Genomic DNA, 24,792 nt, shown 5'->3' with positions numbered 1-24,792 from the left:
CCAACAGCCTGCACATGACGGAAACGGTGATGCTACTTAGAAAGTGAGTAAATGCACTTAAAATCCCCCATCCAGACCAGTTTTTGCAATCGTCTCTGCCAGCAAGCACTTCCCGACTGCATAGCTGAGAATACTGTTACATCCTTCCCTGCTGACCTTAAACATGAAATAGTGGAAATAGTTTGTTTTCCTGTCTTTTTTACACTATCGGTTCTGGACAATATGGTAAACTGCGAGCACAGAAAAATCTGATCTCAACCCGCCATTAAAAGCTTACAGGTTACAGGTCCAGCTGACCAGACAGATACCATTATCAGTGTTACTGCTCCTCTGATCACTATTAAGCCACTGCTTTTCAACAGTAAAAGACCTACAATGCAGCAACATTAAATCAGGAGTAGAAATAGTAACAAGATTGACCTGTTATTCAAACTGATTATGGCAGTCACTGCATCCCTTCTAAGAGTCAGCTGTGTGTGTGTATATGTATGTGCATATATATATATATATATATATATATATATATATATATATATATATATATATATATATATATATATACACACACACACACACACACACACACACACACACACATACATATGTACAGTATCTCACAAAAGTGAGGACACCCCAAAGTGTCATTTCTTCACATGAAAAGATATAATCAAATATTTACAAAAATATTTGATTATATCTTTTCATGTGAAGAAATGACACTTTGCTACAATGTAAAGTAGTGAGTGTACAAGTTGCGTAACAGTGTAAATTTGCTGTCCCCTCAAAATAACTCAACACACAGCCATTAATGTCTAAACTGCTGGCAGCAAAAGTGAGTACACCCCTAAATGAAAATGTCTAAATTGGGCCCAATGTGTCAATATTTTGTGTGGCCACCATTATTTTCCAGCACTGCCTTAACCCTCTTGGGCATGGAGTTCACCAGAGCTTCACAGGTTGCCACTGGAGTCCTCTTCCACTCCTCCATGATGACATCACGGAGCTGGTGGATGTTAGAGACCTTGTGCTCCTCCACCTTCCGTTTGAGGATGCCCCACAGATGCTCAACAGGGTTTAGGTCTGGAGATATGCTTGGCCAGTCCATCACATTCACCCTCAGCTTCTTTAGCAAGGCAGTCGTCATCTTGGAGGTGTGTTTGGGGTTGTTATCATGCTGGAATACTGCATACTGATCATGCTTCAGTATGTCACAGTACATGTTGCCATTCAAGGTTCCCTGAATGAACTGTAGCTCCCCAGTGCCGGCAGCACTCATGCAGCCCCAGACCATGACACTCCCACCACCATGCTTGAGTGTAGGCAAGACACACTTGTCTTTGTACTCCTCACCTGGTTGCCGCCACACACGCTTGACACCATCTGAACCAAATAAGTTTATCTTGCTCTCATCAGACCACAGGATATGGTTCCAGTAATCCATGTCCTTAGTCTGCTTGTCTTCAGCAAACTGTTTGCAGGCTTTCTTGTGCATCATCTTTAGAAGAGGCTTCCTTCTGGGACGACAGCCATGCAGACCAATCTGCAGTGTATGGTCTGAGCACTGACAGGCTGACCCCCCACTCCTTCAACCTCTGTAGCAATGCTGGCAGCACTCATATGTCTATTTCCCAAAGACAACCTCTGGATTTGACGCTGAGCACGTGCACTCAACTTCTTTGGTCGACCATGGCGAGGCCTATTCTGAGTGGAACCTGTCCTGTTAAACCGCTGTATTGTCTTGGCTACCGTGTTGCAGCTCAGTGTCAGGGTCTTGACAATCTTCTGGTAGCCTAGGCCATCTTTATGTAGAGCAAAAAGTCTTTTTTTCAGATCCTCAGAGAGTTCTTTGCCATGAGGTGCCATGTTGAACTTCCAGTGACCAGTATGAGGGAGTGTGAGAGAGATGACACCAAATTTAACACACCTGCTCCCCATTCACACCTGAGACCTTGTAACACTAACAAGTCACATGACAACGGTGAGGGAAAATGGCTAATTGGGCCCAACATTTTCACTTAGGGGTGTACTCACTTTTGTTGCCAGCAGTTTAGACTTTAATAGCTGTGTGTCGAGTTATTTTGAGGGGGCAGCAAATTTACACAAGCTGTACACTCACTACTTTACATTGTAGTAAAGTGTCATTTCTTCACTGTTGTCACATGAAAAGATATAATCAAATATTTACAAAAATGTGAGGGGTGTACTCACTTTTGTGAGATACTGTATACACACACACACACACACACACACACACACACACACACACACGGCGCACTTAGGCTTAGTGGTTAGCATGTTTGCCTCACACCTTCAGGGTCGGGGGTTCGATTCCCACCGTGGCCCTGTGGGTGTGCGGAGTTTGCATGTTTCCTCCCCCAGTCCAAAGACATGCATGGTAGGCTGATTGGCATATCCAAAGTGTCCGTAGTGTATGAATGGGTGTGTGAATGCGTATGTGATTGTGCCCTTCATTGGACTGGCACCCTGTCCAGGGTATAACCCGCCTTGTGCCCGATGCTCCAGGTTTCCCCGTGACCCTGAAAGGGATTAAGCGGTATAGAAGATGGATGGATGGATGGATACATATATACACACACACACATATATACACACACACACACACACACACTGAGAACTCACTATCTAGAGAAGTGTTGAGACATAATGCGTGTGTGTGTGTGTGTGTGTTATCCCACTGAGAATCAATGACCTTTGCACTGTGCAGTGATCACGAGTCCAGAGGCCTGGCATCTCCCCCCTCCCTGTTCTGTTGCCGCCAACGGTGTATGACGACGGTGTTGCCTAGGAGATGCCTGACTCACTGTGTGATAATGAGCGGCGGGGTAGGGGTGTGTGTGTGTCTGTGTGAGTTTGTGTGTGTGTGTGGGGGGGGGTTTAGAGGAAAGCACGTGTGAGGAAGGGCTGAGCTATTAGTGGGCCACTTGAGATGGTTTACATAACACTGCTGTGGCTGCTGCAGTACCTGCTCTCTCTCTCTCGTGTGTGTGTGTGTGTGTGTGTGTGTGTGTGTGTGTGTGTGTGTGTGTGTGTGTGTGTGTGCGTGCGTGCGTGCGTGCACACGCGCATAATAAACCCTTGCAATATATCTGCTTTATAGTCAAGCATGGCTACAAAGTTCTGAAATTCTGCTGTCTTTACGATTGCAGCTGCAACTCGTCTCATTTTTCTCATCTAATATCCTCTGTCTAATTTTCTTTCGTTCTTTTTTAAAGTGAACTTGTTTGGCAAATCATAACAGAGTTTTCTCTGTCGCAAACAAAAAGTTAACGCATAGTAAATTATAAAGAACACACACAGACACACACCAAAAAAAACCCCCAAAAAACAACTCCACACATAACTCAACTTGACAAAATATTAGCCAGGGGTTTTAAAATAACCTCATACAAGCTGGACGTCCAGAAAACTTACACTAGACAGATGGCATTTGACAGTTTTATTAGACGCATGGTCACTTGGGAAAACCCTTTCTATAGGTTTCCTGAAGTAAAATATGTCATACCGGACTGAAAGAGTCAACTTCATTGTGACTCCAAAGACACCAGCACACTGACTGCCTTAAAGCAAATGGTATTTGTTGAGTTCTTTTGCATTTAATATGTAATTAATAAAATATAAATGTAATAAATATGACCAAGACCAACTGTCTACCTTTATATCAATCTTTATTCATAGCCTATGGACTGACAGGCAGAAGTCATACCCATCTGGTGTCAATTCCCTGCTTACTAATATAATTTATTTTGATATTAACGTTTATAGATTACTAGAAATCAGTACATTTACATAATATATTAGAGATGTGCATCAGGGCTGGGATCCTGTGGAACCTTAAAAAAGTTTCATGGGAGTGTATTGTATGTGGCTGGTTTCTTGCGTAGTGCTGTGTTCATTCGTTCATGGTCATTTTACCCTGGTTTTATCCTGTTCAGGGTCAATACGCATTAAGTTGCTAATCTGAAAAACTGACAATGTTCACGTTAACATCGGTGGTTGTTAATACGGCTGATTAATTCAGTGAATTCTGTTCTGAGCACAGGAGCAGCATGGACATTTTCACAGCCTGTATCCAATTACAAACTGGATTGTTAATGATTAGACATCTGGAGGCTTGAGACTTACAGTGGCTCCTTACACGTGAGGTTTGCAGGCAGATAGCCTGTTAGAATGTTAATAAAAGAAAGTAAGCACTCCCACATCATTTTGGTGGAATATAATTATTATTTCTTAAAGTAGAAGTATCAAAGTACATTGTAGAAAAAAAAAAAAAACAATTTGAGTCAAAACCAGATTTTTCATAATTTGTGGCTATTGTACAGAATTCAGCCAGAGCATCTGACTGGTTTTCTCAGACTGCACACATTTCTTCAAACAATTCCAAGTACTAAATAGGGGCCTTCATCCTTCTCTTATCTTACTCCAGGGACGACCACTAAGAGGAGCATAGGATGTAATTCTTCCACTCTGGAATAATTAACAGAGCTAATGAGATAATTACACAAAAGCTGTTAACTGGACAACAGTGGCATGAGGTCTTTGTGTAAGTGAGCAGCAAGGAGCAGTGAAGCTGGTGTAAACATCACAAAGATGGCTGTGAAACATCGCAGCAGACTGGAAACAGAGGTTACTGTACAGCACAATGATGCCATTTTTAATACTTGTTAATTAGCTGTTGGTTAATAACCACCTGTTCTCATGTTAGGGGTGAAATATGACGATATCTTTATTTCAGCTGTATGAAAATATACGTGTGCGCACACTATTTTTTTTATTTCTGTGATGAATACTTGAACACACCTTGTATGTCTTGACTCATTCTTATCATTAGATTAATCAACATGGCTGAAGGTTTCTCAGTACAACCTGCTTTACATAAAATGTTCTTCTATGAGTTGCTTGCAATACCAAATTGTCTGCTATCCATCCAATCAATTCATCCATCCATCTATCTATCCATCCAATCAATCAATTCATCCATCCATCTATCTATCCATCCATCCATCAATTCATCCATCCATCCATCGTCATCCAACCATCCATCCATCCATCCATCAATTCATCCATCCATCAATTCATTCATCCATCAATTCATCCATACATCCATCAATTCATCCATACATCCATCAATTCATCCATCCATCAATTCATTCATCCATCAATTCATCCATACATCCATCAATTCATCCATACATCCATCAATTCATTCATCCATCAATTCATCCATCCATCAATTCATTCATCCATCAATCAATTCATTCATGAATCAATCAATTCATTCATCCATCAATCAATCAATCAATCCATCCATCAATTCATCCAACCATCAATTCATCCATCTATCCATCCATCAATCAATTCATCCATCTATCCATCCATCCATCCATCCATCAATTCATCCAACTATCCATCCATCCATCAATTCATCCATCTATCCATCCATCCATCCATCAATTCATCCAACCATCCATCAATTCATTCATCCATCCATCCATCCATCCATTCTTCCATCCATCCATCAATTCATTCATCTATCCATCCATCAATTCATCCAACCATCCATCAATTCATTCATCAATTCATTCATCCATCCATCCATCAAATTCATCCATCCATCCATCCATCAATTCATTCATCCATCCATCAATTCATTCATCCATCAATCAATCCATTCATCCATCCATCAATTCATCCATCTATCCATCCATCCATCAATTCATCCATCTATCCATCCATCCATCCATCCATCCATCAATTCATCCATCCATCAATTCATTCTTCCATCCATCCATCAATTCATTCTTCCATCCATCCATCAATTCATTCATCAAGTCATCCAACCATCCATCAATTCATTCATCAATTCATTCATCCATCAATCAATCAATCCATTCATCCATCAATTCATCCATCTATCCACCCATCCATCAATTCATCCATCTATCCATCCATCCATCAATTCATCCATCTATCCATCCATCCATCTATCCATCCATCCATCCATCGTTCAATTCATCCATCTATCCATCCATCCATACATCAATTCATCCATCCATCTATCAATTCATTCATCCATCCATCCATCAATTCATTCATCCATCAATCCATTCTTCCATCCATCCATCAATTCATTCATCAAGTCATCCAACCATCCATCAATTCATTCATCAATTCATTCATCCATCCATCAATTCATCCATCCATCAATCAATTCATTCATCCATCAATCAATCAATCCATCCATCCATCCATCAATTCATCCATCCATCCATCAATTCATCCAACCATCCATCCATCAATTCATTCATCCATGCATCAATTCATTCATCAATGATGAGTAAAAATTATGGATGGATTATGAATAAGTAAACATTTTTATACTGTAATTGCAGATTTAGAGACAATAATGACTACATCTGCAAATTACACGTTCTGAAGATAAAATATACTTGTGTCATCTTACAGGCAGATTCATTAAAACAATAGCTTCATTTAAAATTTCTTAATGATTTCTATAACAGTGGATATGGGCATTTTCAGGCATGTAACTAATTCTAATACAGCCATTGTCTAATTTATGATTTTTTACATTTATTTTATTGAATGTGTAAATATACAATGTAGCACAAATCAAAACTATTGAAATACTTTTTTAAAAAAATCATTAAACATAAACGTATAAATGAAGCGCTCACAGAAAGGTAAATAAATAAATAAATAAATAAATAAATGAATGAATGAATACATACATACCTACCCCTCTCCCCAGGATAGTGCACATACAAAACAGCAGCATAGTGTATGTGACGGAATTGCTAAATTTTCCAATTAATGTCTGTGACCAAGCTCTAAAGTTTCTTTAGTCGAATCTGCTAAGGTGGCAAAAAAGGAGACTAGACAAGTCTAAAAATATCTACATTCCTTTTTAGCAAAGCATTTGTTCGTTTAAATGGAAGCATTCTGAAAATCTCTTGATACCACAAACGAATTGATGGAGGCTTATCCTTAATCCAATTAAGTCAAATACTTCGGCCAATGAGAAGCAACTTCTGTGCAAGATTTATGTCACCTGATTCGAGTGTCAAATAATCATGTATCAACATACAATATACATCCAGTATAATCAAAATGGTTTTTAACTTCCTTTGGACCTTATTCCAGAATTGTGAGATTGACGGACGATACCAGAACATTTGACTATGTGTACCAACAATACTCTTGCATTTTGGGCTGACTGACTGGCTTTGTGGATTTATTTTATTATTAAGAATATATGGGGTGCAATGAAGATGATGAACAATTTTAAACTGCATTTCCCTTGCTTTATTACAAATAAATATACTGCCAGTATCATTAATGAAAATTAACGACACACTGTCATTTCTGATCTTCCCCATGTTGATGAATGACTAAGGGAATTTGGCCTCTGCGTCATCTCATCTTTATATCCCACTGAAACAGGAAGTCATGGATGACCGCTTAAGAGTCACTAAACACGTACTGAAAGTAAAACAGAAATAGGAACATGCTTCAGTTACATTTTGTGCAAAAGAATTTCCAGAAGTAGCAATAATTCTGTGATCTTGTGACATTAAACATGCGAGTATACTTTACTTCAGTTAAACCTTTCTCAGTGTGAGATTAACCTTATTAACCACAAAGCCATTTAAAATTTTCTTGAAAAATAAAAAAATATATAAATAAATAAATAATAATAATAAAAAAAAAAGACTTTACCGAGGGTGGCAAAAATTCTGGAGATGATCCATCCATCTATCCATGATTCTATCCATCCATCCCCTGCTTCATCTTTATTTACAATATTTAATGCATACATGCTCATCGGGACACATTCCTGTTTCCTTATTTGTAATTGAATAATAAAGTAAGTTTGTAAACTAATTGTTCCGAATTATTGTCAAAGTTTTCACATCACCGAGCAGTAAAGTACATATTCATAAGCGCTTGCCAAAAAGTGGTAACAAGCAAGACTCAGCAAATCTTGCGTCTCCCCTCTGCTCTGCTCGTTAACGTAACATCAGCGGTCTTGTTAATGAGCAGTTAATCACTACACCACTTCCAACACGTTCAGACGCAAGACAAAGTCATGCAGACACACGCCCACAGGTACGTACACACACACACACGAAACAAGGCACTGGGGGACACTGGCGTGTGCTCTCTCAGACACACACCCACACAGACATATACACACTAATGACACATCTGCAGCTGTAGATGTACATTAATATGAAAGTGGCTGATATCCCCCCCCCTTCTGTCTGATGCTTAATATCAATTTTGTGAAAACAGAGGAATTCATTCAAATGCAGTGATTCACTGCAAAAAAAACACACTTATTCCACAGGCAATGTGAGCAAAATGACTTTAAAAATAGTCAACTCCAGAACGATTTAAAAAGCCAGCAAAAAATGAATACATAAAATAAATATTTCAATAAATGAGTGATAAATAAGCTCCCCCCCCCCCCAAATATAAAACCTGTTCATAAATCAGTGGATTAAACAAGTTAAGTGTTTCGAAATATATAAATAAATGATTATATATTCCCGATATTGACATTTCTCTGTGCATGCCAAGTCAACAGCAGGTCACTAACATCAGCCTTATTTTATTATACCACTCATTACTGCTTACTCTGAGTGTTCTCAAAAGAGAGTTACATTTAAAAAAAACATTAATTAACATGATAGAACATGTAGACTTTTTATGCTGGAGTTGACCTTATCTAAACTAACATAACTAACCATTCTGATGTAAATATGTATATTAAATGCGCAAACCCAGAAGTCAACAGGACAGAGAGACTGACCTTGATCATCTGGGCCACATAGCTTTCAGGACCGGTGTACTCAGTGGGGTCCTTCACCCGCACTAGAACCAGGAAGTACAGGTAGTGCCACATGCTGTGCTCATTCTTGATATGCTCCTCGAATGACACTGTCTTGTTATCAAACTTGTCTCTCTCCAACCCTGAAAAAAGAGCAGAAAAAACCATTACTATTATAACTATTACTGTACAACACTATTATTATAACCTTTTATGTAGCGTCTCTTCATACAGCATTTCCTTTAACATCTTTAATCAGCAAGCGGAACTTACCGCAGATGAAGCAAGTGGTCTTCAGGATCTCCTCCTTGCCCTGTTTCTCACTCCTCAGGTCAGCGAACGTGTCAATGATCACACCGAAGATGAGGTTCAGAACAATAATAATGACGATGAAGAAGAACAGCAGGTCGTACACCACACGAGCAGCAAACATGGGTTCCTGTGAGGAGCGACATCACATGGTGTGATTCATGACCTTCCAGGGTTAAACTGCAGCATACACACAGCTAAAGAAGTTCATTATTACTAAATAGTAATTTCCTGCTATTTATGCATCTCTGAAAGCTCAACCTGCGGATAACTGTACACAAGTTGCACAGAAATGATTTTGAGTCCCACAACTCACTGCATACATCATCCTATTCTGTGTTGTTCAAACGGATAATGATTACAAATAAACTCAAAGTCCCAAAATCAGTTTCAAAATTTTGCATGTTAAAATGGAGTCCTGCAAGTATCATAATACAAGCATCATAAATGCAGAATTGCAAAGTACGATACAGTACAGCACTCTAAACCAATAGTTCTTTAGTCAAGCCTTTGTTTGAATGTTGTGTACATTGTGTGAATTTAAGATATAGTTGTGCTGATTTATCACACACCAATAGTAGTGGCCTTGCATCATATGCATGAAAATGGCAGAAAAGCGCATCTTATCTGCTGCCATTCACATGCAACTCAACACAATATAAACGGGCATTTTTACGGACCTCAATATGGGGGAATTTCCCATAGTTCTATTTATATACATTGTTTTTTTTTGTTGTTTTTTTACAATTATTACTACTACAAATATTCTAAAATTGTGCATGCATATATAGTTGTCCTAGCCTGTCCCTGCAGGATTTCACAATTGCAGAAACGAACACATAATCAGGCAAACACCGCACTATTCGGAGGAGCTTGCTATTTTTCAGATTTGGGGTAAGATGCGTCATGTGATGTCATCCTAACGCACATTCAGCCAAAGACATCTTCGATTCACGTGAATCGAACATAAAAGACATACAAAACTATTTCGTGCAAATGCAATTTTGCCAAATTCAAATTGTTTTCCACAAAAAAGCACAAAAAAAACTCTGCAAGCCTCTGTGAAATCCCGTGCGACTACGACCTATAGCTGGATTGTTCAAGTGCTTCATGCCATGACGTTATTCTCACATCTTTTGAAGGCTTGCGGAGAATGTCGGCGATGCCACCTCCGTTGCGCAGCCCGTGGTTCAGGACTGTGACGATACACATGAACAGTGTGTCACACACTCGCTCGGACGCATCCTCAGATTTCTCCTCGTCTAGAGAACAGTAAAACACAGATCGTTTACAAACGCATATGCTTACACTGTTTAAATAAAGACAGCCAAAGCTCTGTGATCTATAGATTTATTTACAATCTATACATACAAGCCATATTTTATTTATATATATATATATATATATATATATATATATATATATATATATATATTATATATATATATATAAATAAAATATCTGTCAGGCCTTATTTGACTTGGTATACATCACAGCCTGCAAACTATTTGGGTAAGCAGATCATTTTTAATATCCTGTTCACATTTTTTGTTTTATTTTATTGTGTTCAAGTGTTCTGAAGCACGTTTTAGTCCAGCATTGATGCTCTTTTAATAGGGCTACCAATTTAGCAAAACGCACTTTCTAATGCATTCCTGGGCTTCATTCGAACCCTTTCTGACTTATAACTGCATTAAATTGGGATAAAATTCAGGCTGCTGCTTTCTCTGCCTCAAGGATCTCCACTCTATTCATTACTATAATAAAACTGGGTATACTGCAGCTTTACACCCATATTCGCTAGTGTCAGTGTAAGTAAACATTTCTATGATTAAAGTTAATGAACAGAGTTATCTATGAAGTGATGCGGCTTGTTTAATAACTGTAGCTTACCGTGGTTTGAAGCAGGGAACTGACCGGGGCAGCTGTCCACTGCACAACTCCCAGGCTCTGCAAATCTCGCCGCCCTTATCCTCTCTGCTCAACACATGAACCAGAAGGACAAATGTTCTTGAATGCATTCAGTTGCTTCAGCACGACACAAAACCCTCTGCCATTCTTCTAACAATGTGAGTGTTGAGAATATACAGTGAAAAATTAAAGGAGAAAAGCAATACTAAGCATGTTAGCACGATGTTGGGCCACCACAAGCCTCCAGAAAGGCTTTAATATGCATCTGCATAGATTGTACATGTCTCTGGAAATGTATTAGAGGCATGAAATGGTAAATGGTCTGCACTTATATAGCGCTTTACACTGTGTCATTCACCCATTCACACACCCACACACCAATAGTAGCAGATTGGGATTGGGGGAGTCATCCAGGAAGAGACCACTTCCATCAGGACAGAAATGTTTCATCACAAGATAAAGGTGATCAGTAAGAAATGATTTGCAGTGACCTTCACTTTAACAGGACAAGTGGAGCCAAACCCTGCCAGCAAAAAGCTCTACCATAACAGAGCCATCAGTTTTTTTTTTCCCTTTAGTGTGTCACCCGTTTGTACGTTCAGATTATAGTCATTTTAAACCCTCAGACACGGAGCCTATTTCTGACTTCATTTCCTTTTTCACTAAGCTTATACAATTGCACATCATTCCAGACTACACGGGCAAATTTTGCCTTTGTTAAAATGAGTACATTTGTGCAAGTGTATCAAGATGTTATTTCCCCAGTATTATATAATCTAACTTAGAATACTGATACCTTTCAGGCAAACGGATGTAATAAAAGTTAAAGAATTCAAGTAGCTACTCGAGTAGCTTTCAAAATGTTAAGATATTTATTAATGACGATATCGTACGTAAGCTAACATTCAGTTAAACCAGCCCATATATTGAATGGAGCAACGTCCTTGTTTGCATTTATCAGTAGAATAAATACTGCATTACGTAATGATTGTGAGTAGACTTTCCCCTCATAAATATAGTCCTTTGTTCTTGACCGAAATCTTTCTCTTCAATTAAGGCAGAAATATTCCCAAAATACACTTTCGTACCAAATATCTCTAGTGTCTAAAGTAGAAATACCGCGACACTCTTTTACACTTTACTGGTGACTAAACCTTTGAGGAAAATAATCAGAAAATAATCACGTGCCACTCGACATAGCGTACTTGTATAGATATTAAGGAGACATTTGGGATTTGGACAGGCCACACAATCGGGCTGAAAAACCATACAGTTTATTTTTACGATCTCAAATAAGAAAATAGATCAAATATAAGAGATGAATTTAAAAGTCAATAATAATGTTGTTTTGTGTTTTTCGAACTGCTGCACAACGCAGCACCGCAGTGATGATAAGAAAGATGAGACGGACAAACTGTGTACACGGGAGTTCCAAAGGTTAATTTGTTTCATGTCCATGCAGGCATGATTGTCGAGGAGAAAGACAATGTTCATGTTCACACATGACCCTGCATGTACACGGTGAGTGATTATTTCCTCTGTCGCCTGTAGCGGAGCAATGCAGCACAGCACGCAGACGAGCGGATTACATAAGGCAGCGTGGCCACGGCTGGGTTACACAAGTGCACACGTGCAAGCAGAGCAACACAAACACAGCCATGAACAATAACACACCTGTATGTATGCTACCATGCTCTAGTGCTGCTTCAGTAAACAGAATTTCAAGAGTTCGTTAAAACCAACAGGGAACAAAAAAGTAAAGCACACCACACAACTAAAAATTGGATTTATACCACAGCACTGTTGAATTCTCGATTCTGATTGGTCAGGAGGTATCGATCGTCTGCGAGGCACATCGCAGGTTTATAATTATGTGCTCACTCGAATACGGTATTGTTTCTATAGTAACAAGAGCTTGTATGGCAAACGCTGATAAACCGATTGGAACGTAAAAGTGTAATAGTTTGTGTAGTGACGTTTTCTGCAACATTACTTATTTAACATTTTTTTATTTACATTTTGTTTCCAATGCAAGTGCTTTGTAGCTGTAAGCTGTAAGTAAAGCTGTAAGCTGAGGCAAAGCAGGAAGGTCTTCCGGACAGAGAGCTTTGCGGTTTCTCTGTAACATAAGCTGGATTTTTTTTTTTTTTTTTGTCTAATGAACTTTAAAAGAAAAGAGAAGGGAAAAGTGGCTCATATGGAATGTTGTTATAATATAACTATAAATAACTTGTTTCACCGATGTTCCACAACATTAAAAATAACTAAAAACAAATCAAATGTATGACATCCCATTGTTTAATACATTAAATATTGTAATAGTTGGCAAACTGCTGTGGAATAAGGAGAACAAAACACTTCAGGACTTAATAATCAGGAAAATAATGAACTTCAGCTCAGGCCGCATCACACCAGTCTCACATATCCAGATTAATTTCCCCCAGTCGTGTTTTATTCCTAACTTAATTGGTGCGTACCGAGTGCAGGGTGACGGTCCACTTCCATCAGGAAGTCATCTTTGAGGAAGAGGAAACCCACGATGGAGAAGAGATAGACCAGGATGATGGCTAGCACAGCGGTGAGGAAGATGGAGCGACCGTTCTTTGTCACACTCCTCATCACGTTCAACAGCGTCTCCTCTCTGCGTACCAGATCGAACAACTGGAGAGAAGGTAAGAGAGACACATCCACACACAAACTGTCAGCTAGAACATTAACAGCCAATATACGGAATAAGATGCGAGAGTTGACGTGAATGAACATCAGCGTGTACCAGTATGCTGTAGAAGAACTCGTGGACAAACAGGCCAAGCATGCAGACGATGACATAGGAGACGTGCAGGAGGAAGAAGACGTCCATGATGACTGCTTTGTACCCTCGTGTGAACGTGCCCTGGTTCCCCACGAAACTCACCAAGAAGACAATCTTATTCAGCAGCTGAGAGAAAAGATCACACAATCAAGACTGCAGCCCAGGCAGCGCAAAGAGCATGTAATTCGATTCGGGTAAAGTCTACAGAGAACGTTTAATAGTTACATAAAGAAGATTGTAGTACTTTGAGGCTTGTAGAGAGCATTCTGCTGGAGAAATTTACTGAATACAGACAATCTATTAAATAATGAAGTAAAAGCCTATATTAGCATCAATACCCGAGGTGGGGTCGAGTTAGACAGGGAAGTAGGCAGTTTGTTTTCAGCTGATTAATAAAAGCCTCTATTATGGACTGGAGGTATTTTTTAAAACAACAACACATCTACAAACATAACAGCTTATGAATTCATCAGAGTATCTTCAGAACACTTTTTTTTTTATTATTCGACAAGGGAACTATTATGCAAGAGTTGACGTTCTAAAAATTGTACAATATTAGACCTGTATTAATTCCATGTGATAAGCCAGTACATTTGTGAGCATAAATAACACTGAGCAAACTGTACTATCTGTGCGATTCCTTGCATCCTCTACAAAATTTCAGAGTGATGCCCAAACTCATGAGAAAAGCCATGTATCCTGGTCCCACATATTTGGTACATGCTGTTGTCAATCAAAGAGAAAATCAGTCCAAACACTTTTTGCTTGCGAATTTTATATAGCTAGTGTAGTTTATGTTGTTATTGAGTACATGAGACCTGACTGTCAATCCTTACAATACTAGATGAGCGAGATGTTCTATGTGTACAGCACATCTCTGCAGACTAGAACTAGAAACAGTCTAATCTGCCTACCATTTCAGTCGAGTTTTCAAACTTTTGGCAGTTAGAGAAGCTTTCGACTATTAAACACATTCGACGGTTAAATAGGTTTAATAATGATAAGAAATTAATAACATGAGAGCGTAGATAACAGTGGTTTGTGAGTTCCACCACTGCACCAATTTAAATTAAAAAAATTTAATAAATCAATCACTACCCCTTGGCTACATTTCAAGAAACCGCTTAGGGTTACTGGACCACAGTTTGCAAAGCATTGATTTAAAATTATACAGGAACAAGTATTTTTTAAAAGACATTTTTTTCCCCCAAACTAATCTTTATATATCATAATTATTATTATAGGCAAGAATTCCCGGTACTTAAGAGCAAATTTTTATTTCTTTTTAATCTAAAACAGTTATGATGAAAGTCTAAGGGCAGTTGTCAGGGTGGTCATTAAACATTCAGGTGAAACGTTTTATTTATTTGTTTTTTGTTTTTTTTTGTTTTTTTATAAATGTGCTTGTATATTAGGCTCTAGAATGTGTCGAATTCAGAAAAGGCTAATTAACTGCAATTACTTTGTACAGCAGGTTGAATAAAACTAGATAACAACAGCTCTGGCAAGATATTTCCTCTTGTCCGTTTCCATGACCCTCACTGTCAGACTTTCATTACAAGTACGTTTTGGGGGTCACTTCAAAATCTCAGTGGCTAATACCATTATGTGCTCACTAATCTACGAATCTATGCCTTAACAGGTCTGTGTCAGGACCTGGAATGTCTCAACAGGAAACACTGTAAATTCACTTTAAGCCAAGCGAATGCTTTCCAGTCTTACATTGGTGGCTCCAAGAAGTAGTAGCGTGGGGCCTAGGCCTATAGTATATATGGAGCGGAGGATGACTGTAATCAGGAAAGCCAGAATGCCTCCTCGCCTGGGCAGGATGAAGAGCATAGATGTGGTTATGGCTACAGCCACCCACAGCAAGACAGACATAAAAGGGGGCAGGACACCTACAAGACACAAAAAGACAAATCAGTTCACAGTTGCTTATTGAAAACGAGGTAAACATGGCATTTAAAGGAATCATCACTGAAACAGTATCTAATGAACACAGTCTATTGGGAACAGTTAAATGAACACAGTTTAAAAGATGCTGAATCATAAATGAATCTGAGGTTTCTAGAATGATTCAGTATAACAAAATTATTTATTTTTTTTAAATAATGTGATGAAGAAGACATGCACCTTCATCTTCATCATCTCCAAATGGATAGAACAGAGCTACAGCAATGTTGACCAGCACAGCCAGGTTAAAGGAGATGCTTCCCCAAAGAGAGATGTGTTTCGATACCCAGAAGAGCGCGACATTATCTACACACACAGAATCAACAGGACAGAATAAGTTATCACTGTTAGAATGAAGTGCGTGATGTTTTTTTTCGTTGGAAAATCAAACTGCCGTACTCCGCATTTTCTTCTGCCACCACATCTCATTGTACAGGTCTTCAAACTGCTGGAAGAAGTGGTTGACTTTGCTGCCCTGATCGTCTCTCTCCGTGGTGGTGAACACTCGGACTTTGGACTCCTCAGTCAGGTACTCGCAGATGTTGGGTACTGGGAACACAATCTGCTCCATAGTGCGGTCATGACGCACAATCTTGGGCAACAAAGAGAAGCATATTGTGGCCATTTATAATAACAAGAGCTCAGAACAGAATTGAATCTCAATTGATTCGTTAACACCAATAAACTGGTGGGAGAGTAAGAAGTAAAGGGGAGCTTTGTCTGGATTAACACCGTTTCTCAGGATTGTATGCGTACCTCTATCTGAGCTGTGTGTTTGGCATAGAATCGGAGTGATTCTTCTCCTTCATCTTCCGGATCCAGGCCTGGCTTTAGACTCTGCTGCAGCGCTTTTCGGTGCCGTGCCAACTATAATATCAATGCCATTTATACAGTTCAACAATACTATTCACATACAACTACTAAAATCAGTCAGATCAGACCAAATATCCAAAGTTCACCATTTTTACTTCTTATAATAGGAAAGACTGTGAAGAGAAACTCGACGAACCTAAAGTAAAATAGCAAATCAAGAGCAAAAATAGAAATAAAAAACAGCAATGAAACCAACAACAGTAACAAAATGTACTAATAGATAGAGAGAGAGAGAGAGATGGAGAGAGAGAGATAGAGAGATAAGCCAATCCACCTGCTGGCTCCAGTACTACTAATAAAAATATACCTTGTCTTGTGTGTTTATCATGCTGTACTAACGGCGAACATATGCGAAACCCTGTATACCCGAGCTGAGGCTCCATCCAGGAACGCTAGAGCTGTAAGGCAGCGATGCTACACACTACACACATGCAGCTCTACAGATACACAGGTTTCGGAAATTCGAGCAGCAGTAAACAAACAGGCCTGAACATTCTCAGAAATGTGGGTCAAAGCAGCACAAAGCTGATGAAGCTGCACACGTTAATGACCAGCCTAAAGTCAAAGACACAGCACTCGGTCTCAAACAGGAGGAGTACAAGCACACACCAGAAATGGATCTATGACAACAAGAAAGAACATCCTGCACTCGATAGCAAAGGGCTTGGTCCTAAAGAAAAGAAACCCAGCATAGGCTCTTACAATTACTTATAATTCTATAGAGAATTAAAGTAGCATCCTTTACTTCAAACTAGACACTCAGCTACCCATTGACTCATCCCCATCTCAAGATAATCACACAGACATAGAGAGGAGCGTTTATATACATATTCTACAGTTCTATACAGTTTGAGTGCATATTATACTTCAAATTAAAGTGGGAGTGTTTGGAAAGGTGTAATTATGAAATCTCTCCACACACACACACACGCACAGGAGTAAAGAAATCTTCTACACGATCACTCTCGCATCCGAGCTCTCAAACAAGCCTGGTGCTTTATAGACAATACTACCTGAAGATATTAAATACTCTTCTGTATAAAGAACATGATAATTTGGGTTCTGTTAAAATGCCCGTCATCTCATATGATCTCTCTGTTCCTGTTTCTCTATCGGTGTGCTCTTGACTGAAGACACCCGGGTCCCTGCGGCTGTGTTTTGTTTTGTTCAAATGGAGAACAACGTATAAAAATAAGATTTTTTTTTTTTTTTTAAAGCATTGGCTAATCCAGCTGAGAGCTGTGCAAGAAAAAAAAAAGAAAAGGAAAAACAATGTGGCTGCAGGCAGTGCGTGTATGATGGATAAATTTAACTTCAGACTCACTGTGTGTGTGTGTAAGGAAGCAAGAAGAAAAGAACAGTTGATGAAATTATGGGTGATTATGAAATCTGCTGATTGGTGGGACAGTCTGTCTGACATCAAGCTCAATATTAAGATAAGATACCAAGATTAAAACTGAACCGTAACTGCCGGGTAAATGCCTTAGAGAATCAGGACAAACTATTTATATACGTGTAACCTGAAGATGAATACTCACACAAAACTTTTCCACTGACACAAGATACACAAAAAAACCTGTAACTGTAGTGATGGGGGGCTTTATGAAGGGGTTGAAAAAGTACAGAAATGATATTTAAGTGTAAGTAAATTCCACTTAATTAAAAAGGGAAAGCAGTCAAATTTCTACTTGAGTCACAGTTCAAATGTGTCCACGTTCAAATGTACTCAACTATTTAATATTGTAATCGTTGGGAAGCTGCTGGGATATTTAAGAACTAACACACTTCAGGGTGTGCTGTAATTGGAAAACAATTAAGTTCTAATATTTCTTTATAATAGCATGCCCCATCATGTTTTATTCCTAAATGAATTAATAGCACAACAATTAACAGAAATGTGCCAGAATTGGTAGGTGAGCAAAAGAAAACAATTATTCAAATCATGATCTGTGGGATTTGTAACCAACGCTCGAAAAAAACGTTTAAATAAACACACGTATTAAAAGTACATTACACTTTGGTAACGGTCCATTAAAACGATGGTTACGTAGAATATCGAAGTACAGGTAATTAAATCATTTCCAAATCTGAATTGAAAATAAAATCCCACCTGATGGGCCAAGATGTAGATGTTGTGGCCCACGTCTTTAGGACTGATCTCGTCTCCTGATACCTCCCCATCTACCTCACTCTCCACTCCCTGCAAATAGGCCTCCTTAATTACATCCACCTGTGGACAGACGCACACACACACACTATGAGTCATTTGTTGTCTGAAATGAAAATAAAAAACATAACCGTCTTTGTGAATTTGTCACAATATCAACCGAGCTAATGACAAAATAGTAAACCCGGGTTAGACCCTAGAGTCCACCCTTGCTAATACTCACTCACCAGCTCATTGGGTCTCATCTTGTCCAGGATTTTCTCTGCATTCTCACTATCATGGCAACTCTCCATGATGGCCAGCAGCAGCTTGGAGGCATTATTCTGGTCAACAAGCATGAGGAACTTTCAGAAGTCTTACAGAGCTTACCCTGGGTTCTCAACTGTCATTTTAGTACGTACACAAAGTTTTCATTTACATTATTTATTTACTGCATAGGTGCACATCGTACGTCTACAATTACAAGACTCATGGGTAGTCACAGGACTACCACAGACCAGATATTATAGCAAGGGCCATCATTCTCTGAGGAGCACCAACACGGTAGTGGCATGTGTGGCACTGCCATAAGCGTATCAGATACAGAAGTGGTTCTGGGTAATGAATAGTCCAAACAAGCAAAAATACCAGAACAGCAGTGGCCTTGTGATCAGAAACTAACCATGGACGATTAACACAAACGACTTATGAAACAAGTCGATGCCTCCTCTACAAACAAGTCTAGTTATTCTGTTACTAATTTGTATGCCAGAATTTCTTTTAAAATATGCATCAGTAGTTTAAAAAAAAAAACAAAAAAAAAACATATATAGCAATGAAAGTGGGTCACTCTTATGAGAATCTTGGATGAATGGACAGACAGACAAACAAGCTAAAAACATAATGCCCCTCCACCCCCTTCGGGTCAGGAGGCATAAAAAGAAGAATCATCGTTACAGTGTCACGCTTTCATGGTTAGTCACGACGTATGATTAAACAGTGACCTTACTGTCGAGTTTTTCAAAATAAGCATGCCACGTTTCCTCGCAACCATTATTTCATCTTATAATGACATCTTATGAATTGGTAAATACTGACCAAAATGCAGAACAATAAACTATAGAGAAGTTGTAAAGGGTGACACATCAGGGAGTTTTAGGCAAGTTGTTCCCAGCACAGGTATAGCCTACATTCATGTCATGTGAACTACTAATGATCTCACACAACTTACTAATCACTACAACAAGCATTTATAATAAAGTTCAAATGTGTTGAAATGAGGTGAATACGTGGAATTTTGAAGACCCTCCCATCCATGCGATTTATTCAGAGATCGCTTATCCTGTGCGAATCGATCATAATTACTAGACGTCCTCCGGCAACATTACTTAACAGATAGATGTCTGAAAATCTTTTCCCACATAAACAACAACAATTAAGGAATTTGATCTTTTTACTATATACACACACAAGCATGTGCAAAGACATTTTTGTATAAAGATTACGTAATAAATATTTCCTTTAATTTACGCCTGTACATACAGGCCATTTTAAATGGCAGATTTACAGTGATATTGTTAGACTAGGTAATCAAACTGAACATTTCTAACTGTAACACCTCCTAAAGCTATAATCTCTAACTGCACCATATATGGTAGGTTCAGCAAATAAATTGAAAAAGAAATAAGATGTGTACCTAATAAACTGCCAACTGAGTGTAGATACTTATACTAAATATATTGTAGAGCAGATAGTCGTTGCATTGCAATATCACAAATAAACAAGTACATGAATTATAAATGAAAAGCTTGCATGTGCAAATTTTCAAGTACCTTCAGTTCCAACACAAGGTCCATCCTGTTCTTCCCCAAAGGCTCAATAGGATTTACTATTAGAGCGATGATTATGTCAATTCCATTGGACTCATGCTTGGCTATACAAGACTGAGAAGGAGAAAGAAAGAAAGAAAGAAAAAAAAAAAGGCACATTTATTATTTATGCATATACTGATGTTTGACAGACAAGTGAGGTCAAACAGTTGCAAGCAAATAGCAATAACTAATCATATTATGAAATCACAGGCTCGTCATCTTTATGAGTAACTAATCCATGTGGGCTACCTGATTCTCATGGCAAGGGCCTTGGCAGTATTCAGTGATGCTCTCCAGCGTCTGTTTGACCAGGTCCACGTTCCTCTCATTAATGTAGAGGCCCAACAGCCCCAAGCCTCCCGTGGTGCTGCCGCAGATGCAGTCCAGAAACTGCAGAGTCTCACATACTAGGTTATAGTTGGTTTTATTGTTCTGGTCCCGAAGGAAATTCTGCAAAAAGATGTGAAACCTGAGGTTAGATCAAGTTAAGATTAGATCTTAACTAGAGGCTGAGATTAGCTCTAGTTATGATTGCTCCGAATTTGGTCCAGATAAATGATCATTATCGGTCATTATGGATGAAATGACTGTCTAACAACAGAAAAAGCTATTGTGAAAATTGAAACACTGTGGCTGACTGTGTAAAAGGCCAGTCAAAAAAACCCTCCAAAAAACAACTTGAACTTGGAAGTTGAACTTGAGTCGATGGGGATGCCTCTACAAGTCTAGCCCTTCTTGTGACTAATTTGTATACCAGACATAACCTTTAAATATAATTCAAACATGGAGAAAGCTACTTTGACCTTGCTGTGACCTTGACCCTGTTTGGATCAATTCTAAAATCTAGAGAATCTCTCTAGAGGGACAGACACATGGATTGACAAATGGACAGACCAATGCCAAAAGTCATAGTTAGTCAAGAATGGGCTGAGAGTTCCTGAACATGAATGTGTAAGTTACATCTGTGTACTACAAACAGGAAGGAAGCTATTGAAGAAAAAACATTTCAGACATTCGACTTGCTGTAACCTTGATTTTGTTTGGATCAATTCCAAAATCTAATTATTTCATCTGCTTGTTAGAATGAGAATTCCATATAACTCCTACAGAAATTTAACCACTTGCTGTTGAGATATCATGCTGACAAGAAACTGAGACGGACCACCAGAAAACATAAAGCCTCCACTGACTCAATTAAGATCTTGACCATACCTGCAGATGCCTGTTGTGGTTCTCACACAACAGTTGTAGAAAGCGCAAAATGGGCTTCATAATGGTGATGGCCTGGCCCATCTGGACCTCCTCCACCTCCTCCTCAGTATCCTCAGCCCCTTGACCCGCCATCTCAAACTCCGGATCTCCCTCCTTACGGAAAGCACTGTAAGCCTTGGAGGTGGCACAAGAGGCGTCTTTCAGTTGTCCCCTCATCTCCTCTTTCAGATGCATGGAGTCCCAGGCTGTAAAAAGTTCAGCCAGACACTGAAATTTCAGTTTTAGATGGAGAAATGTAAAACTGTATTGCAGAAGACCACCTGCAGTTTAGGTGGTGTGGACAGCACACACAAAACTGACAGCAATATATAAAGAACAAGGGCCTTGAAATCAACCACAAATCAGAAAGAGTCATTTCTCATACCTATTGAGAGACAATATGAGCTGTATCAATGTTCACTTCTTCTCATATAAGGTGAAACAGAATAGAAAAAGAGCACTCATATCCCCTGAACTAAATCAGACATGCAAACGCACAAAAAAACAAACAAAAAAAACAAACAAACAAACAAAAAAAACATATAATGACTGTCTGGGAAAACCATTACAACATAAAATATGGGATTTTAGTCCCATTGGTGACATCCCTACTTTAAAATAAATAAATAAATAAATAAATAAATAAATAAATATTTTTTAATATATATATATATGCATGGTCACAACGCGAGGGAATGAGATAATTAAGACATGGCGACGACTTCAAATGAGGGGCCGAGAAAATTACGTGCAGCCATATAGCAATAATGATCCCCCCAACTGGTTTTATTCAAGTTGTAGACCCCATAGAAGTTTACATGCATACAATTACTATACATAAGATCTTTATCCTAGAATAGAATACTTGTGTTGCATAAGTTTGATCAATTAAAACGATCCTCAAAAGTGGAACTGTGTTTCTATGACACAGCAATCTGTCAAACATGTATGTTGCCTTATTGATGGCACCAATAGCCACATTCAATTTGCGGGATCCAAGCACTCTTTGCACAAAGTGCCCTGAGTGGCCAGTTTGTGCCAAGTTATCTACATAAAAAAATTTTTAAAAAAGGAAAAAAAAAAGGAAAAAAAAAAAAAAGAGACCACAGAACAAACTTATCAAGTTTGTGACAGTAGCTAAATGCTAGTTGTGTGAAATGCCTGCTGACAGCTGACTGGCTAAAGGTGGCTATGTTCTTGCAGTAAGTCAGTGATGATTAAAAATCCAGTTACAGATTAACACACTGATCCAGCACACCAAATTTAGACTTTAGACTTTCAGTTCCTGAGAAATAGCTATCTGAACTTAATTCCACCCCCTTTAGACAACCACGCCCCAACCTTTGGGGTGCAGACATACTCAAAAGTATGTACTGAACAGATCTTTGTATGAATCATTTTAGTATCCAAAGCACGAGCTGTAAAGGGACGTCCGCTGTAGTGTCCAAAACACGAGCTGTAAAGGTCCAGCCCTCTTCCGGAAAGGGGGCGGGGAGCAGCAGCTCATTTGCGTTTAAAGAGACACACATGAAAACAGCGTGTTTTTGCTTCTACCCAAAAAGGGGCATTTACAGCATGGTATTATAAATGATCCGTGGGGTATTTTGAGCTGAAACTTCACAGACACATCCTGGGGACACTTCAGACTTGTATTATATCTTGTAAAAAGGTTCATAATAGGTCTCCTTTAAAACAGCTTTATCCAACCTTTTTTGGAATCTATAATGATTGATGCATTCTACATTTATGTTATCTTGATCTCCCACCCCTCAAAGCGATCTTTGAACAAACTTGACCTGAGCTAACAGCGTAATGGAGCTGGCATTAAGAAAGCATTGGAGATTCTCCCAAAGGAATATTGACAGTGGCATGTTAAAACGAGTATTAAAACAGGGATAAAAAGTCACATCTGAGCTGCTTTATTCCTACAAACTGAAGCTCTTGCATAAAGGAAGTGTTAAACAGAAAACTAACAAAGGCTCTCTGATAAACTCGTGGCCCTCATGTGACCTCATGTGATGAAGGACGTGGAGTGAGGCAACTGAAATGTAGGGCGCCTAGCCAATATCGAGAGAAATTATGTACATAAACATGTTAAGATAACAATCGACACATCCGCAAACATGGAGAGAATTATCATCATTATTAATGCTTGCAGTGTTGAGCCACTCCACCTTTCCTGTGTCTGAAGTTAGAAACTTCGCCTTCCTCCTCGCGCTTCCGGCAGCTGATCTCAAACATGTTGACGGAGACGGTGGAACGGATCTCCTTCTGAGCCAGCTGCATGTGGTCGTAGAAAACTTTGAAGAACTTCTCTGACTTCTTCTGCTTGTGCAGCTGATGATAGAAGGAATTCTGCAGGGAGAGAGAGAGAGAGTAGGCGGGTGGATATGGAATGCATAATAACCAATTCCTTCATGACATATGATACCTACAAACAATATCTGCTATATATGCGTGTGTAGGGGGTACATACTTGTATCTGTGTGTTTCCACCCCACAGCAATGCAATGCCTAATAGGATGCTCTCCTCAAACACACGGTCATTCTTGGTGCTGACGATGAGATCAATGACTAGCTCTGTCGCTCCCACACTATCCAAAAGACACTGGATATCCACCATAGACGTGCCAGGCTTATCTGAATCCTGTCCTGGCAAACCAGCTGCACACAAAAACATATATTAAAAAAAAAGCACCATAATATATTTGGGGAAAACAAGCAATGACTAGTTTATAATAATAGTTTATAACAATAAATTTATTGTAAGCTGTATTAACATTAAACACATTTCAAG

General features: G+C 38.9%; 1 protein-coding gene across 2 annotated transcripts in view; it reads right to left on the bottom strand.

Annotated features, from left to right (window-relative positions):
• Window positions 1-24,792, bottom strand: part of itpr2 (inositol 1,4,5-trisphosphate receptor, type 2) — a 100,808-nt gene that overhangs the window by 9,155 nt on the left and 66,861 nt on the right. For both annotated transcript variants that reach the window (XM_017465724.3, XM_017465727.3), the window contains 17 exons: window positions 24,472-24,659; window positions 24,170-24,350; window positions 21,957-22,201; window positions 20,994-21,194; window positions 20,706-20,816; window positions 19,122-19,217; window positions 18,838-18,957; window positions 16,611-16,721; window positions 16,254-16,446; window positions 16,035-16,160; window positions 15,624-15,799; window positions 13,863-14,027; window positions 13,567-13,750; window positions 11,072-11,155; window positions 10,310-10,440; window positions 9,143-9,308; window positions 8,852-9,012 (listed from right to left, as the gene is read on the bottom strand). In XM_017465724.3, the coding sequence (XP_017321213.2) occupies window positions 8,852-9,012; window positions 9,143-9,308; window positions 10,310-10,440; window positions 11,072-11,155; window positions 13,567-13,750; window positions 13,863-14,027; window positions 15,624-15,799; window positions 16,035-16,160; window positions 16,254-16,446; window positions 16,611-16,721; window positions 18,838-18,957; window positions 19,122-19,217; window positions 20,706-20,816; window positions 20,994-21,194; window positions 21,957-22,201; window positions 24,170-24,350; window positions 24,472-24,659 (2,639 nt within the window). The remainder of the gene's footprint in view (window positions 1-8,851; window positions 9,013-9,142; window positions 9,309-10,309; window positions 10,441-11,071; window positions 11,156-13,566; window positions 13,751-13,862; window positions 14,028-15,623; window positions 15,800-16,034; window positions 16,161-16,253; window positions 16,447-16,610; window positions 16,722-18,837; window positions 18,958-19,121; window positions 19,218-20,705; window positions 20,817-20,993; window positions 21,195-21,956; window positions 22,202-24,169; window positions 24,351-24,471; window positions 24,660-24,792) is intronic.

The sequence above is a fragment of the Ictalurus punctatus genome, chromosome 4 (assembly GCF_001660625.3).
Source record: "Ictalurus punctatus breed USDA103 chromosome 4, Coco_2.0, whole genome shotgun sequence".
In the NCBI taxonomy this organism is placed as follows: Eukaryota; Metazoa; Chordata; class Actinopteri; order Siluriformes; family Ictaluridae; genus Ictalurus; species Ictalurus punctatus.
The sequence above is the reverse complement of the archived record's forward strand: the minus strand, read 5'-3'. Positions and strand labels throughout refer to the sequence as shown.